The sequence below is a fragment of the Stegodyphus dumicola genome, chromosome 1 (genome assembly GCF_044657685.1).
Source record: "Stegodyphus dumicola isolate Sdum_Otavi_A_Nest chromosome 1, ASM4465768v1".
NCBI classification, from domain to species: Eukaryota; Metazoa; Arthropoda; class Arachnida; order Araneae; family Eresidae; genus Stegodyphus; species Stegodyphus dumicola.
Genome location: NC_140768.1, coordinates 189,998,147 through 190,014,820, shown reverse-complemented (window position 1 = coordinate 190,014,820; position 16,674 = coordinate 189,998,147). Strand labels below are relative to the sequence as shown.

Below are 16,674 nucleotides of genomic sequence, written 5' to 3'. Positions count from 1 at the left end.
TAAAACTCAATTTGGCTTCACTTTTCAGCTAACAAAGAAATGAGACTATCAATAAATATTTCCCACAAGTGAGGTAGCAGCAAATTCCCTTTCGCCATGATATGAATTCACATAAAGAAAATGCTAACAGTTCCCTTCATAGTGTTTTCCCCTTTAATAATAATACAAACTTTAAAAAATCACCTAATAACTAGAGCATTTAATATAACTTTATGAAGGCAAACAACTCAGTATTTTTCTTTTTAAAAACTTTCATTACATATTTTGAATTTTTAAGAGAAAAAAATCTTTCATTAATGAAATATTGATTTCTATTTCTTATGAACTATTTCTTTAAAACGGAATTCTGGACTTGACCCTCATTCAAACATTTATGTGCTTCAAATTTTTATTTAACATTTTTATGATATTTAAAAAATTTGATATTTTGTTAAAATTTTTTAGTATTTAATTACCAAATGAAAAATATTTCTAATGCAAATTATCTGCAGACAGAGGACAGTCATAAAAATGAGAAATACTCATTTAAAGTTTTCAATTAATAATAATAATTTAAATGCATACAAACATCTATAAAATATAATTCTTATACCTTTCTTCAAATTTTAATATTCTAATTATGATATCCATGTAGGACAGATTTCATCATATAAACAGCATTTTTGTCCCCAATCCACACCCCCCCCCAAATACTCAGTAATCTGCATATTAAACCATTGGCAGTTGCAAGATAAAGTAATTCTTTCTTCCAAATACCCATCTGTCGGTTTTAAATTTGTAATTCGAGTTATGTTTGTTTGTGCTCACTGCGATGCATGGAATGCGAGCTGAGCTGGATGATGACCATCTAAAGGTTGAAGAAAATACATATCAAAAAAGAAAAGAAAAACTCTAAAAAAAAAAAAAAAAAACATTTATTTTTTAGAAATAATTTTAACAAGCTTACCTTATTACAGGTTTAAACAACCTCCACACAAACCGAATAAAATTTGTGGGATGGACTAGATACAATGCTTTTAAATTTTTCTTGTACCTTAAATAAAACATTTTCCATATTACTACACAAAATTTAAAAGCTACAAAGTTTCAGAACATACAACTGTAATTAAACACGATTTATTTATAAAAATTCTTTACGATTGTGATAAAAAAGTATCGGAATGATACAGTGGAAAATATTAATGCCAAAATGTGCTGCTCAAAAAGCATTTTTAAACTTTCTTACCACTTTTATCAACATATAGCAACAAGCCATACTTCATTTTATTGTTTGCAAATAATTTTTGTTTTAATGCTTTAAGAATCTTGACAGTTTCCCAAAATGGCAAATGTAATTGCTTTTGCAAAGTTATTTCTGCTATAAAATCTTGCTTTTTCAAAGTAATTTTTGCTATAAAACATTTGAAATGTTACCAAACAATTTCTGAAGGAAACATTTTACCAAAGATAAGCATTTTTGAGTGGTATAAGATAAGATAATATAATCACTTCAATAAATGAATCAATCAACTTAGAATGTTGGTCATTACTAATCATGTTTAACAATAAGATATGTTATTGAGATAGTTCCTGTATTATATGGATCCTGTAAAGCAATTTTAGTAGAACATTTGGACATGCAATGCATTGCTTACTGAGTCATTAAGTTTTTAAACATTAGGGTAAAATATTTAATGGGTACACTTTACATTCCTTGTACAATAATATATAAAAGGGAATATGTATTGACACAGCCAAATTATTTTGGGACATTTTTTTTTAAAAAAATTCTGAAACTATCCACATTTAGATATTTATAGGTGTAAGAAACATTATCAATATATACAATAAATAAAAAAATAAATCTGAAAGGTTTCAGATTTTAAATTACGTCCAAAAGTTTTTTTTTTTTTTTTTAACATTATGTCTGTTACCTTTATTTATTAAATATCACATTCTTCACACTTAAACCATAAAATTCAGTTTAAGAGCAATATCGCAAAATAGTTTTAAATTGAGCGTATCTTTAGAATTTCTGATACAGAGTCTCAAGCGCTGGAGACAAAAATTTTTTTCTGTACAATGATGCCATTGCGCTTTGAAATTCTCTAGTTTGTTAATAAAAAATTCGTTAAAGTTTTACAAAATACGAAATCTATAATAAAAGAAATTCCAAATTTCAAATTTAGGCTTCCACATGCCCATATTCACAGTAGGGTTATGTCATTCAAAATTTGATGGCTCTATGTACCGTTGTTCAATCACAATGCGAGAAATATACATACATTTATGCTAATTTTTCATTATTTAATTTCTTCAAATATAATGCAGAACTCTAACATTTGGCGGTAACGGTTTGAAATGTGAAACAGACATTTTGTAGTGAACCAATGCAAAATCGCAAAATGAAAATAATAATCCTTCAGTGACAAAGACCCTTTGGACTAATAAAAATGAATAAAACACATTTTTCATGAAATCTTTCCATAATTTTTTAATCCTGTTCCTCTCCTCATGCATGCAGTGATCTGCTTTGGCAGTTAAAACTTTTGACCCTTTTTTTTTTTTTTTTTTGTTTTTGTTTAACACAATCACCTAAAGAAAGGCACATTAAAAGGACCTTTCTTAGCCATGAGAATATTACGTCAACTTGCCACAGATGAGTTTAGAAATTTTCCATTAGCAGCTGCAGTCCTAGAGTGATGCTTGCATGAATGATGTGCTAACAGGATGCAGTTAATTGAGTTCGGCAAAGGAGTTATAGCATGAATTGATTGAGATTTTAAGAATTGCAACTATATGACTCTGTACAGTGGTGTACCAACAATCTGGAGCTTGCAGTTAATGTTGACGATGAATATACATGTAAATGTGCAAATGAAGTTTCAGCTCTTGGTGTTTTCCGGAAAGCAGATAAAGATTGTTTTAATTTTAAAGTGAAACTAGAAAATGAGCATGAAATTACTAAAAGTCTAGTTTTGTTAACAACAGCGAAAATCTTTGAACCATTTGGTTTGTTGGGTAAAGTGAAGCTAAAGCTAAAATATCTCTTCAGATACTATGGTTGTTGAAGCTCTCATGGTACGATCTTCTACCTAAAAAAGAAGTCAAGGAATGGCAACTGTTGTTCGCTGAACTGCCATAGATATGTAATTCAGAAATTCACAGATGCATTCTTGTCACAGAAGCAACTTTTATTGAGTTGCACAGATTTTGTGATGCCTCTGAGTTAGCTTATGGAGCTGTAGTTTATTGTAAATCCTTCAAATTAAAAAAATTTGATCTGCACACCAGATGACTAACTAGTACTGGCCTATTAAATTACACACATCTTTTGCTGCACTTCATTTAAACTTAATTCCTTGAATTTTATTACAGATGAATTATTGCTCATTCAATCAATTCAGTTCTCATTTTGCGGCAAGGCAGAAATACATAAAAATGCAAAGCATCTTCATTAAAAATTGTAAAATACAGAAAAAACCTAAAACACCAAATACAGTTTAAAAAAAAAAACAATTTTTACAATTAAAATTAGAGTTTCTATGGGAAAACAAGAGTCATATGGAACATAGGGTCGCATTCCACTCTGAGAGGCAGAAAAGAGGAATATTAGAATTAAAATCTGAACTTACAACAGTGTTGGACAAGTGAATGAACGAGACCAAATGTTGCACAATCAGTTTAGTGACAAACTCACAGAGAGTGCACAAAACGGATAAAACTGAAAACTTTGCGTTCAAGTGTTAATTCGAGCTCAGACTTTGATGGCAAACACTCAAATGCACATCTTTGGTTGGCAAGGTCTCAACCTCGCAAATGATAGGCAAAAAATTTATATTTTATATAAGTTTGCAGTAAGAAAGATAGACTGCAGTCCAGGCAAGTGCATTATGTTCAGGGTGAAATCTTAATTCAGACTGAGTTAGTTTTGGTTCTCAATATATTTTGATTGGATAGTTAATACTGATGTAAAATGACTATTGGCTGTTTTAGTTCCATTTACATCATCAGAATTATGTAAGTGTCATGTGACATGGATTAATATAGAAATGACGCAGTGCAGGGAAAGGTTACTATTTTTAGAACTGAGAAGGGAAATTTACTTTGCTAATTTAATCTTTTACATAGTCTTTATTTTTGTTACATATATATATATATATAGGTTTGGTATGGCCAATTACACACACACACAAAATATCTTCTGAATGTATTTCAAATCCATTTTACAATCTTTTTTGGGGAAGGAAAAAAAAAAAACTTTTTTGTGCATATGTACAGATGATATGGAAAAAAAAAAAAAAAAAAAAATTAAATGGATTCCAGAGCAGTTAAAATGAATATTTTCATTGAATTAAGATACCCCAAAATTTTTTGCGATTACATTACTTCCTTTATTCCATACAAGGAAGTAAAAAGGAATTACTTGAACAATGTTAGATGAAAATAAACCATATAAAGAATGCTTGTAACATCTTCAACTATGTTAAACTAAAATCATATAAAAAGAGAATTTGTGGCATTTATTATTTCATTCAAAATTAATAATTATAACTCACTTTCTCCCAAAAGCTCTATATGCTTCCCAAAGCCAACTTAGAGGTAACTTGTTTCTGCTATTTAATCCATAATGAAAATATACAAGAGTATAGTCAGCTTCTACAAACTGATCAAGAGTATGCATCAGATACCTGAAATGCGGCAAAGATATCAAATAAAATAAGATATTATATCTCGAGATTAAAACAGAATTATAAATAAGCTGACTAACTGGAACTACAACCTACTTAGGTATTTAAGGAAAAAATCCAGCAATTTGAATTATTTTTTTGAAAACACACTTATTGTGACAAAAATGAAGGAATTTTATGAACTTCCTTATTATTATGGCTCCCCTTTTTTAAATGCCAGGTTGGCACCAAAATTATTGGCATATTTACTTCTCACATATACTTTGTGAGCCCCATGTTTCCACAACTGCTTTTAATATGACATCAAAAACATTTTCTCGTTCCAAGGACATTTGCTACATAAATTCCATATAGTAAGAGTTTGGCTAACTGTGCCTCCTTAATTTTTATTTCTCCACCTATGAAGTGCCGTAGTCTTTCAATATTTTATGTATGAGCAGCTATTCTTGGATCATTACAATAAAATTTATGGTTTACAGTAAAATGTCTTTAACTCTTTTTCTAATTTTTCAGTTTTAAACACCAGCCAACAGTCTGAATAAATCACTGATCGACAATTTTTGCTATGAGTGCATTTCCCTCTATATTTAGAAATAGAGCATGAAAGAATTCACCAATTTCTTGGCATAAGATGCCAATTATCAGGGTTAGTACACATTTTTGCATACGAAAATTAAGTACTTTTAAGGACCATTAATGAAAAAAAATTAAGAACCCATCAACAAATGGGAACTGAATAAATTCAATTAAAGATATTAGCTATGAATGAACTTAACTTTTGTGATACCATCCTAAGAATAAAATAGATCCACAAGTAGAAAACATTATTAGACAATTTAATAAACATAATTATAAAACAAATTTGAGAATAAAATCAGTTTTATAAAATTTATCAGGTATAGTTCGACCGGCTTATCCGCGACCATGAGCGTGAACAAGCATGTGCCATTCGGACCGAGTTATTTTGAAAATAGGATGGAAGGATGGGGACTTTCTTTCCCTTGAGCATATAAATTCTCTTTTTCTGGAGTATTCACGTGACCTTTCACGTCGCAGCAAGTAATAACGCCCCTTTTGGATGAGTGTATGCATTTTGGCAGAATGCCAGCCACGGTTACGTTTGAGACGGTTGAACTATAGCATTAAATATTTTACCCTCAATAGTTAGACATATTTGAAAGAAGATTAGTGACATTTTACTAACAGTTAGCTTTATGTTGATTTTTTATTTTATGTCTCATTTTGTCAGGTACTTGTTCAGTTTACAGGTTCGGTAAATAGCAAGTAGATTTTATGTCAAACAGCATAAGTTAAAACGAGGAGTAAAATCATAATCATGATTTGTTACAGAATACTGGCTGCTACCACTCTTGCTGCTTGCCTAGAGAGAGGCCTGCTGATCAAAACAAACCTGAAAGCCTTATGCAGGCACATTTGGCAAGTTTTGAAAGTTAGTTGCGCTCTGCCTGTCTGACACAGCTAATGTCATAACTTCACGTAGAGTTCCTGGAGTTCTAATTAATGCAGTTAATATATTTTAAGGTTCCAGTATGCCACTAAAGCACCAGAGGTGATAACATGCTTTGTATTATTTTTAGTCTCACTAGATGAAAAGAATTAAGTTTATTAATCTTTACATTTTTGTGCTGTGTCTTGTGACCACGGTAAAGATAAATGAAAGGCAATAGCTCACTTTAATATGCAGAGATAACTTTTGAGGGTGACCAGTTAGGTACAAATAATTAAATTAGCTAGTTAGATAACCTTAGTCATTATATATTTACATTGCCACTATTAAATTTATTTAAAAAAATATTTGTTAAAAAAACACTATTAAAATCACAATTTATTAGTATGCCACAGTTGAAAATACATGTAATTTATGACATTGATTCTTAAACGATATTAAGATAACTACACATTAAAAGCTACAAAACATTTACATTTTGTAGCAACTATACTCAACAAAATATTTATGCATTTTTTTAATATGAAGCCTTTCCAGACATTCTGGCTAATTTATATCAATTTCAGTCTTTTTTAAGCATCTTTTCTAACAATTAGAAATTTGTTTCATTATGCAAACCAATATTCCCACTAGTTTCTGCATGTTTTATCTCCTAATTTGTCAATCTCCCGACTATGTACCTATGAGGTTTTACTTTATCTGATAAAAGTTAAATGGTCCAAAACACCTGACAGATGTGAAGCAAATTATCACTATATTTGAAAGTAACTACAAAGTCAGGTAAAGGTTTAATTAAATATCTTATTTAAAAAAACGTTATAATATAAAGGCATGTTCATATGCTAGCAAAACCAACTACAGCTTATGACGATCCAATTAAACAGGAACAGTCAAAATCAAACTAAAAATATGGACCAGTAGTCAATGACTACTCAATTTAATTTTTATAAAATTAAGCTGGCTAAGTAACACATCATAACTTGTTGTAACATAGTTACTGCGTAACAAATTCAGATATCGGCAGTGATAACGCAAGACGAAAAATTACAATTTATCAGAGCTGGTAAGAACTAATGCTGGATGCAAGCAGGGGCCATAAACAAATTCTGTCTTACAACCTCAAAACCTTAGTTTAAAAACTGTCTAAGTGATTTTCATTTTGGTGAGGAAACGGAAACGGAAAATTATAAACAACAGCTTAATTTACATAATAATAACTCTGCATATCTTTGAAGATTAATTCTCTTTCTCTTTATGCATTTGGTTTCTTTCTTCAATACATTTCCTTTCCATTTTAGAATTTAATTAGAAATTTTTTATTTTAAAAACTAAATGCATTTAGAATGTACAGGAAAAGGTGCTAACCTAATTTATTTAATAATAAGAACATTCAGAATAAATATGAAATGATACATGGTAAGGGCCGGTTATAGAGCCAGTGTAGCAGAATTTTTAGAATTTAGTGATAAACCGAGCAACAAAATCTAAAAATGGGAAAATGGGAAAATTTTAGAATTTAGGAAGGCACTAGGCAGCAGAATTTAGGATCCATAGAGATTCCATCAGGTGGGAAAATGTGTAGCGCCAGCCCTGTGTATGATACATTGAGACATAAAAGATGAATCTTTTAAACTGTCAGCTTTCAATTTCTTTATTAATAGAAAAATTCCTTTCTATAAATGCTTGTTCCTGTGATAAGATTAGAAGTATTTTTGATATTTTCCATGCTTGTGTCTAGTGAAAAGTGGAGAAAACAAGTGGAAGATAAGCATGTTAAGAAAAAGATTTCTAGTATCAGAAGTAAAACATTGAAATATTATGTTTTGTGTTCTTCTGAAAATTCTCTAAAAAGTAAAAGTTCATCATGAACTTCTCATAAAAATCATCCATTATGTGTTAATATCATGAAGACATTTTTCTGGAATCTTCTGGACTCATGGGTCTATAAATCTTGCCTTCAAATAATTCTAAACTTTCCAAGCTGCAATGTCTAAAATACTAAAGAGAAATTACCCCTACCAATTCTGTAACAGCAAAAAGTGAGAAATATGTTGGAAGAAAAAAAAAAATCAGGAAAAAAAGGTAAAATTAATTTTATAGAGAAAACTGACGTATATTCAGACAATAACAAGGGAAAAACTCTTACTATGAAAAAATTAAAACAAAGGCATTTTAATTAATTACATATCGATAGCTATTTTGCTTTTGCTAAGAATTGCTTTGTAAATTGTGCTAAAGGGCAATTTAAGCATTTTTTATCTTGTTTATTTTCCAGAATCAAAATATTGTATAAGTCACCAAAATAAAAAGTAATGTCACTTTATAATATGATATTGAAAGATAAAAATGTTTCATTAAAAATTTCCTACAGAAACTGATATTAAAATCACCAAAATGTTGACAAGTTGCCAAATTTGGAACCATTTAACAAAGAATTTACATTCCCAAAAGCAAAAGGTTGTTTAAGAGTTGTTGTCATTAGAAAAAATGAAATAATTTCGAAATGTTTATGTTTCACTTCTTGCTCAGAGACTTGAGTATCCTATTGTTTATATTAGAAACAGGAACAAATTATAATCTATGAACCAATTCACCCATTCAAAAGATAACAATATTTGCCAATGAATTACCAAAAATATTTGTCCAAAATGTCATAGTGGATGTTATCAGAAATATAGTGGATGTGAAATTTTTACATATATCTAATACAATATCTATGATTATCAAGAACCCACTCTACAACCCATTGAAAAAGAATATTTAAATACCATATTTGACGGCATATAAGACGCACTTTTTTCCCTAAATTTGGTCTCAAAAAAGTTACCTGCGTCTTATACATGAAGGACACAGGTTAACTATCAAAACTGAATGCTATTTTTAACTCGGATAAAGGTCTACACACACATAACTTTTTCTACACCTGCCATAATTATTTTGCGCATGCGTGAAATATCTATCGCCTAAAAGCGTCAAAGCTCGAAGCTGATGTCGAAGTTCGAACAGGTTCGACGGTCACATTACGTCTATGCAGCCTTTCCTTCTTTACATAGACTTTCTTTGACTCAGCCGACACACGTGTCGGTATTGGTGTTACCCTGTATAAACGTGTTGGTATCGATGATTAAAACTATTTGTTTAAAAAATACCCTGGAAAATATGACTACAGGAAACAAGAGATTAAGCTATATAATTCAATATAAACTAGGAGTGTTAAACTATGCCAAAGTGCATGGAAAGAGAGCAGCAGCAAGGCATTTCGGTCCACCACCTAATCAGTAATGCTCTTGACGGAACAGAAGACGACGCATTAATGGAAGAAGGTGACACTAGCAATGACGGAAACAGTAGTGATGATGATATTCTTGTTTTCGATGATGATGATGATAGTGAAAAGGATATTTATGGTTTTGAAAGTGAATAAAGCCTAATTTCATGACAGGCAACCTTTTCCTTGAATCTGTGTTTTTTTGTTGTTTCTGCTTTATTTTGTATTATGTTTGATTGCTTGCCGTTCATTCATTTATTCATTATTGAAATTTACATATCATGTTCAAAATAGCTTGCCGTTTGTTAATTTTCCTTAATAAAAATATGTTTGGTAATTGCATTCAATGATTGTTTATTTGGCTTTTACGAAACGTAAGAACTAAAAGAAACCACAATTTAAGTTATTGTGGATTATTTTAAACATTTTTTCCTTGGGTGTGGCCTTCTAAATAAGGGTGCATCTTATATGCCGTCAAATACGGTAATTGACATTTAAAATGGCAGTTGTAAAAAATGATAGAAATTTCAGATGATCAAAATTAAGGACCTTTAAAGATAAAAAATCGATTTAAAAAAAAAACCTAAGGACTCTTAGGGGCCATACAAGCTCTGAATTATCCACTACTGTGGATTTAACAGTTTTGAGCAAATCTCTTTTTTTAGTAAAATATATGAGATTTAAATTTTTTATCGACTCTGTTACAAAGAATACTTCAACTAGCCAGTTTCTTTCATATTACTAGAGATAATTTTAAAAATATCCTCTTTGTCATTTAATGGTCTTAAAAACTGTCAAAATTATATGACTTAGAATTTGCGCTCAATATTAATATTGGATCACTAGGTGGGACAATATAAATGCTGGATTCCATTGACCAAAAAATTTTGGGAGGTGTCTCATTTTTTTATCATTTGGTAAGCATGTTTTAACTCAACTATTTGCCCTTTGGGTTTTACTTTAAGCTTAAAATTGTAATCAAAATGTCTAGAAAATGAAAAGCAGTCTCACTGAAAGATACAATAAGGGATTTTAAACAAAAGTTTTAAAAGAATTCGATAAGAATACAAAATTTATGGAAATATAACTGTCAAAAAACTGAACATTCTTATATTAACACTGAAAACAAATTTTTCTCAAAGAACAAAGTTAGAAAAAAATATCAGTTTGTGGAAAACCCATTTCAAAGAAATGACATGTTAAAGGTGAAATATCTGGAAGTTCAAACCATATTTTGCCGAGGTTTTAACTCACAGTAGTGAGTTAAATGTTCCTGTGAATGGCCCTATACTAGCGAAAAGCACAAACGGAATAAAACTATCGTGACTGATGATCATGGTTTTTTTTCCATCAATTATTTGATGTCAATCATCAAATAAACTTGCATTTTTTAAATGTTTTTATTCACAATAACACAATAACTATATTTTTACACATATTTCTGACAAATCTCTTAAGAATTAAAAAAAAAAAGTAATTACCGTAATTTCGGGAAGAAAAACCGCATCAGCGTAAACGGCGCACTCAAGAAAAATGGAGGGAAAAATATTAAACTTACACAGAAATGCCGCATCAGCATAAACGGTGCAATAGATAAAATTGCGCGTGACACCGTCATGGGCCGTATAGATGCAAAATCTCAACATGTGTACTGATATATGACATATCAGTTAAGAAAAATGCATGAAATGAAACCATAACTCAAAAATAAATTAAAGGTAAGAAATGTTGAAAATATATTTACGTTCACGAATATACTTATATTTACCCACTAAAGAAGTCCATATTTGTAATATTCAGATTATATTATAAAAAATGTTGCAACAACGAAATATTAAATTTGGATGACAAAAGGAAATTTAAAATTTTACTTACAAAAGGAATTATAGCAACCTATACATCAAAATCTGATTCTTCACTGTCTGAATTAAAAAGATTTAGTAAATCCTGATCTAAGTCCAAGTCTTCCAGATCGTCACATTCATCTTCTTGGTTTACAGTCTCTTTATCTAAGTATATAATTTCAGCTTCTTTAAAACCTGATATTATTGACAATGTTTTTACCGATTTCCACACACTTCCTACCCACTTTGCAACTTCTTCATAAGATGCTCTACTCATTTTACCGCTTTTGGTATACGTATGCAATCCTTCACTAATCCAACACTCAAACCGCTTTCGGGCTTCAGCTTTGAAGGATTTATTACCTGACAAATCTAATGGTTGTAAGATTTTTGTCAAACCACCAGGAATTATTGCTACAGTCGTAGACAATTTTTGACATCTGGTTTTCATTGACTCAAGTAAATGAGCACACATGAAATCCATTTTCAATAACCCTTTTGGTTGGAAAAAAGATCCCTTACGACACTGTCAAACTTTTTATAGCCACTCATGCATGATTGTTTTGCACATTCAGCCGTTCTCATTTGCACAAATAATTACGTCAAGGAAAATCTCCCTTCGGAATAGTTTTCATTTAAAAATGATCATTGGCTTTAGCTTGTCACCGTTTGCGGCACCAACTAACACACATGTAAATGACGTTCTTTCATGCCCCGTCGTAAGCACCGATACAGTTTTTGCGCCAGTTTCATCAACAGTTCTGTTTGCAGGAGAGTCGAAAGCTAACGGCGTTTCATCCATATTTATTATCTGTGACCGAAGAAGTTTTTTTTTCTCAATAATATCTGTCACGATTTAGAAAAGATGCCTTTTTATCCTGCCACTCCATTGGTAATTGTTGCCTGACTGTTCATCTAGTATGCACAGAAATATTTTTTCTTTTTAAATCTGCTACACCAGCAAGGCCCTCCTTTGAAATCATTTATGTTTATTTGTTTTGCTATAAATTTTGCTTGTAAGCGAATTTTTACAGTCAAAATTGCCATTTCCTTTCCTCGTTGCTCCTTTATTCAGTTTGCAAGGTCGTTCTCTACATTTGGCCACCTTACAGTACCACTTATTTTGGCTCGTTTCTGTTGTGGCATATTTTTAAGTTCTCCAACATCGAATACATCTCTCGTCCACTTCAAACTTTCGAGTTGCTACTCTATTTCTAATTTGTTCAGCAATTGAAATTACATTAAGCTTAAAACCAGCAGTATAGCTTCTGTGTCGTTTTAGGTGCCATTTTCAAAAAATTTCCGCTCCCTTCTTACTTAAAAACTATCCAACAAGTACTTGTACCCAAACTGATGGGATCTGTATCTGGCAGAATGCCAAGAAAAATCAATTCATGCTGAAGGGAAAATATGTCAGAGTTCGTTATTGCGAGGCAGGTGGAGTTGTGTCCGCCTTTGAAAAAAATTAAAGAAAAGGCAGGGGTGGGGAGAGGATGGGTCCTGGAAGATTCATCGAATGGCAGAGGAGAGAGACTATTCAAACTGATGAGAATGCTGATTTGAAAGGGGGAAGAATGTTATTGTTCTGAGATCCCGTTTAGGGTGAATAAGGCATGTAGGTCCGTTCAAGGGAAAGAATGTAAACAAAATAACGTTTGCAAAAAGCAACTGAGTGGTCTTTTGTGTGGGAACAGCACCAGTCTATGTACGATGACAAGGCCATCCAAACTATTTACAATGACAAGGTTATTCAAACTATGTACAATACCATCATAGGTTTATATTTTATTTTTAGTGCACGTAAATGCCGTACCCGCTGAAAATTTAAGTTTTAAACACATAAGAACAACAGAAGAGTGGATCATGCAGACGGCAGTGCATTCTGCATGATCCACTCTGCTGTTTTTCTAGGCATCTCGCTGCCGTGGCATCCTCGCTCTCCACAGAAGGTGCCAGTTCCTCACAAACACCATAAAGGGCAATTGTTTTTCATTGAATTTTAATATAAATTTAAATTACATTACATAATATTATATCTTATCATAAAAGGAGAATCTAAAGATGTCTCAGCCAAATTTGTTGAAGATTCAAGAATTTATCCAAACAAATACCAGCTAAAAATGTTTTCAATATTGATGAATTTTTTTTTTTTTTTTTTTCTGTCACCTCCTGCTTTCAAAATGCCTAACCTCTAAAGATGTTCAGAATGATGGGTAAAACTGCTTCACTATTTTACTCTGATCAAATGGGAGAAGACACATTCACTTGTAAAAATGTCACAGAAAACAAGCTGTTTCAAAACTGAGCATGGTATATAGCCAATCAAAAACTGACATTGATTGCAGATATATAAGCAGAATGCCTTGAGAAAATCATTAAGCTCTTTTTGAGACAATAAGCCATTAAGAAGAAAAATCCAAGGCATATTAAGAAGGCAAATATTTTTTTATTTATTCATTTTCATTTATATATATATATATTTGCATAAAATTTAGTTTTTTTTTATCTTATGCTATTTGATTTTTACAATTTACAAAATGATTCGGAAATATGAATGATATTTTAACAAACAAAATGAAGGATGATAAAATTGTGTCAAGCAATGGCACAGTAACAAAACTCAGGAAAATTGTTTGTATGCATATCATTCTAAATTAAAATGTAGATTATACATTGTTCTCATATATATATATATATATATATATATATATATTTACTAAATGACCCACTGAAAGACATATTAAATGCACTTTACAATATTTTCTCTTTTAATGCAGAATGCAGTTTTAAAGTTTTCGTGATGAAGCATGGGTCACAAAGTATTCTTTTGGAAAAAATTTAAAAATATATATTGAAATAAATAAAATCAAGTAAAAAAATGTATATGACTAAACTAAACTCTGTGGCATGACAGTCCTAGTGGGTCAAGGCCTGCAGTGCCCAAAATCTGCTTTCTTGACCATGCGCCCCAGGGTGCGCGACCATATGCCCTGAACAAGTGGTTAGCTTGTCGCAGGACCTCCGGTGTTTAGCCTCCAAGCGAACTTACTCATTTTATCGACCCACTCAAGGGATGAAAGGCTGAGTCAACCTTGCCCAGCCTGAGAAACGAACCCAGGACCTGTGGTGCTGGGCTCATTTACTGTGAACGAATAAATAGAAATTTTTAAAACAACTATTTGAAGAATTATAAATCAACCATGCAACACAAATAATTAAAATAAAATTCTTTAAAAAAGAAAAAGTCTAAAAACAGCAACTGTAGTTAAAATAAAATCTAAAAGATTCCAAACGGATGTTTTTTTCATTTACAGACACATACTCGAGAGTATTTGGCTAATGTCACTTTGGGTTTAAAATATTTAAAAACAGAATATCTTTAGAATTTCTGATAAGACAGTCTTGTGCACTGGAGATAAAAATGTTTTATTCCCTACAATGTTGCAACCGCTAGCTTTGATATTGCTGAGTTTTTTAATCACAAAATTCATTAAAGTTTTACAAAATATGAAATAGATATTAAAATTCAAAATTTGGGTTTAAGGTGTCCATGTTCGGGTGCAGGACTATGTTATTCACAATTTGATGATTCTAAGTTCCGTTGTTTTCTCACAACGATACCTAGAATCATCGAATTTTTCAAGAAACATATATATATATATATTCATACAGATTCTTTAATTTTTTCTTTAAATATAATACAGGCAATAATATTTGGTGGCAACAATTTGAAAAGTGACATATAGCATTTAAATGATTCAACACAAAATGCCGTTTTGAGATTAATAGCCCTTCTGAGCTAGTAAAATATTTCCAAGGAAGAAGAAACATTTTTTGCTCATGTTTAGAATGAAATCGAAAACGAAATGGCTAACATAAACTGAGAAGTTCGCCGAGTGAATTACTTTTGGCTGAAAATGAGAAAAGTGCACCAAACCATACTCTGAAATTACTGAGTAAGTTTCTCACTAAGTTTTACAAAATTTGGTTTTTAGGCACAATTTGAGTCATAGAATCAAAATATGGGGAAAAAAATAGTATGGCATTTCAGAAAAGTCCAATTTTGTGTCAAAATTCACACATCAGAACAACGTTATATATTTATTTTGTAATATTCTAACATCTAGTCACACATCTGAGATGTGTAAAATGGAAATCGAATTTCATCAACAAGCTGATTAAAACAGAAGATATAAAACTTTTTCTTCTCCTTTTTTTTTAAGTTGGCATCCTTTCATCTGGAGAAAACCAGAGACCTGCATCCTACCCTCCAACATCCAAAAAAGGGAACAGTATGGCAACAGAAGTTTGATGGCTTGAAAAGGCATCAAGCTGGACTGACATGCAGACCTTAACATCATTGTCAGAGGCTCTAAGACTGTTATGGGGAAAGAAATTTTAGAGCCATATGGTTCATCTTTTCAAGCGTGCAATTAGTACTCATTTAATTTTCATAAATGACAGTTCTTGTTGTGATGTATATTTAAAATAACTGTATTGTATGTCATAATGTACAAATAAATTGTATGTCATATTGTAAATATACTTGTATTGATATTATTTGGTATTTTTATTATTGTTTATAAACTGGAGGAAGGGATGTGATGTATATTTAAAATAACTTTAATGGCCCTCATGCTATGCGATTCCGTTGTTGTGATGCACATGTTACTGTGCTAGCTGAATGTCATGTGAACTGTTTAAAATTGTAATAATAAAAGTTTTGAATTCTTGAGATATACTCATTAGTTGAGTCTTCTTTAAAAGTACAGAAGTAATTAAATTCAACAAACTACACAAGAAGTTACATGGTGTCAGGAGCAAAATGGATTTCAGACCACCTGCTCCGCTAACATTCTCCATCGGAAACGTTAAAGAAAAATGGAAAAAATGGAAGCAAGAGCTAGAAAACTATTTACTTGCAACGGAAAAATATGCCAAGCCAGATAAGACTAAAATTGCAATCCTTTTGAATTTACTCGGTAGTGAAGGACTCAAAATTTTTAACACATTTCAATTTGAGCCACCTGAGAATAAAGAGAAATACGAAGAGGTCTTGAAGTCTTTTGAAGATTATTGTTCACCACGGCAGAATGTCGTATATGAACGTTACAAATTCTTTTCGTGTAGCCAGCAAGAAGGACAAACAATTGAATGTTATGTCACTCAGTTAAAGACTTTAACATCAACTTGTGAGTTTGCTGAACAAGAAAATGGATTGATTTGCGACCATATTGTATTAGGCATTCGGGATAGGAGTCTGACCGAACGTTTGCTTCGAGAATCTAACCTAGGATTAGAAAAAGCTATAGAAATAGTCCGTGCCACTGAAACAAGCAAAGAGCAACTCCGGAACATGAAAGATGATCCAGCGACTGTGAACAGCGTGAAGAAATATAGAAAACAGCAGCATCAATCAAAACA

The 16,674-nt window shown here is 31.3% G+C and overlaps 1 protein-coding gene across 1 annotated transcript in view; it reads right to left on the bottom strand.

The window, feature by feature from the left end:
- The window catches only part of RhoGAP68F (Rho GTPase activating protein at 68F), a 102,470-nt gene that overhangs the window by 67,442 nt on the left and 18,354 nt on the right, over nucleotides 1-16,674 (bottom strand). The window contains exons 6-7 of the mRNA XM_085824109.1: nucleotides 4,539-4,670; nucleotides 947-1,033 (exon numbers count right to left, since the gene is read on the bottom strand). Coding sequence (XP_085680235.1) covers nucleotides 947-1,033; nucleotides 4,539-4,670 — 219 coding nt within the window. The remainder of the gene's footprint in view (nucleotides 1-946; nucleotides 1,034-4,538; nucleotides 4,671-16,674) is intronic.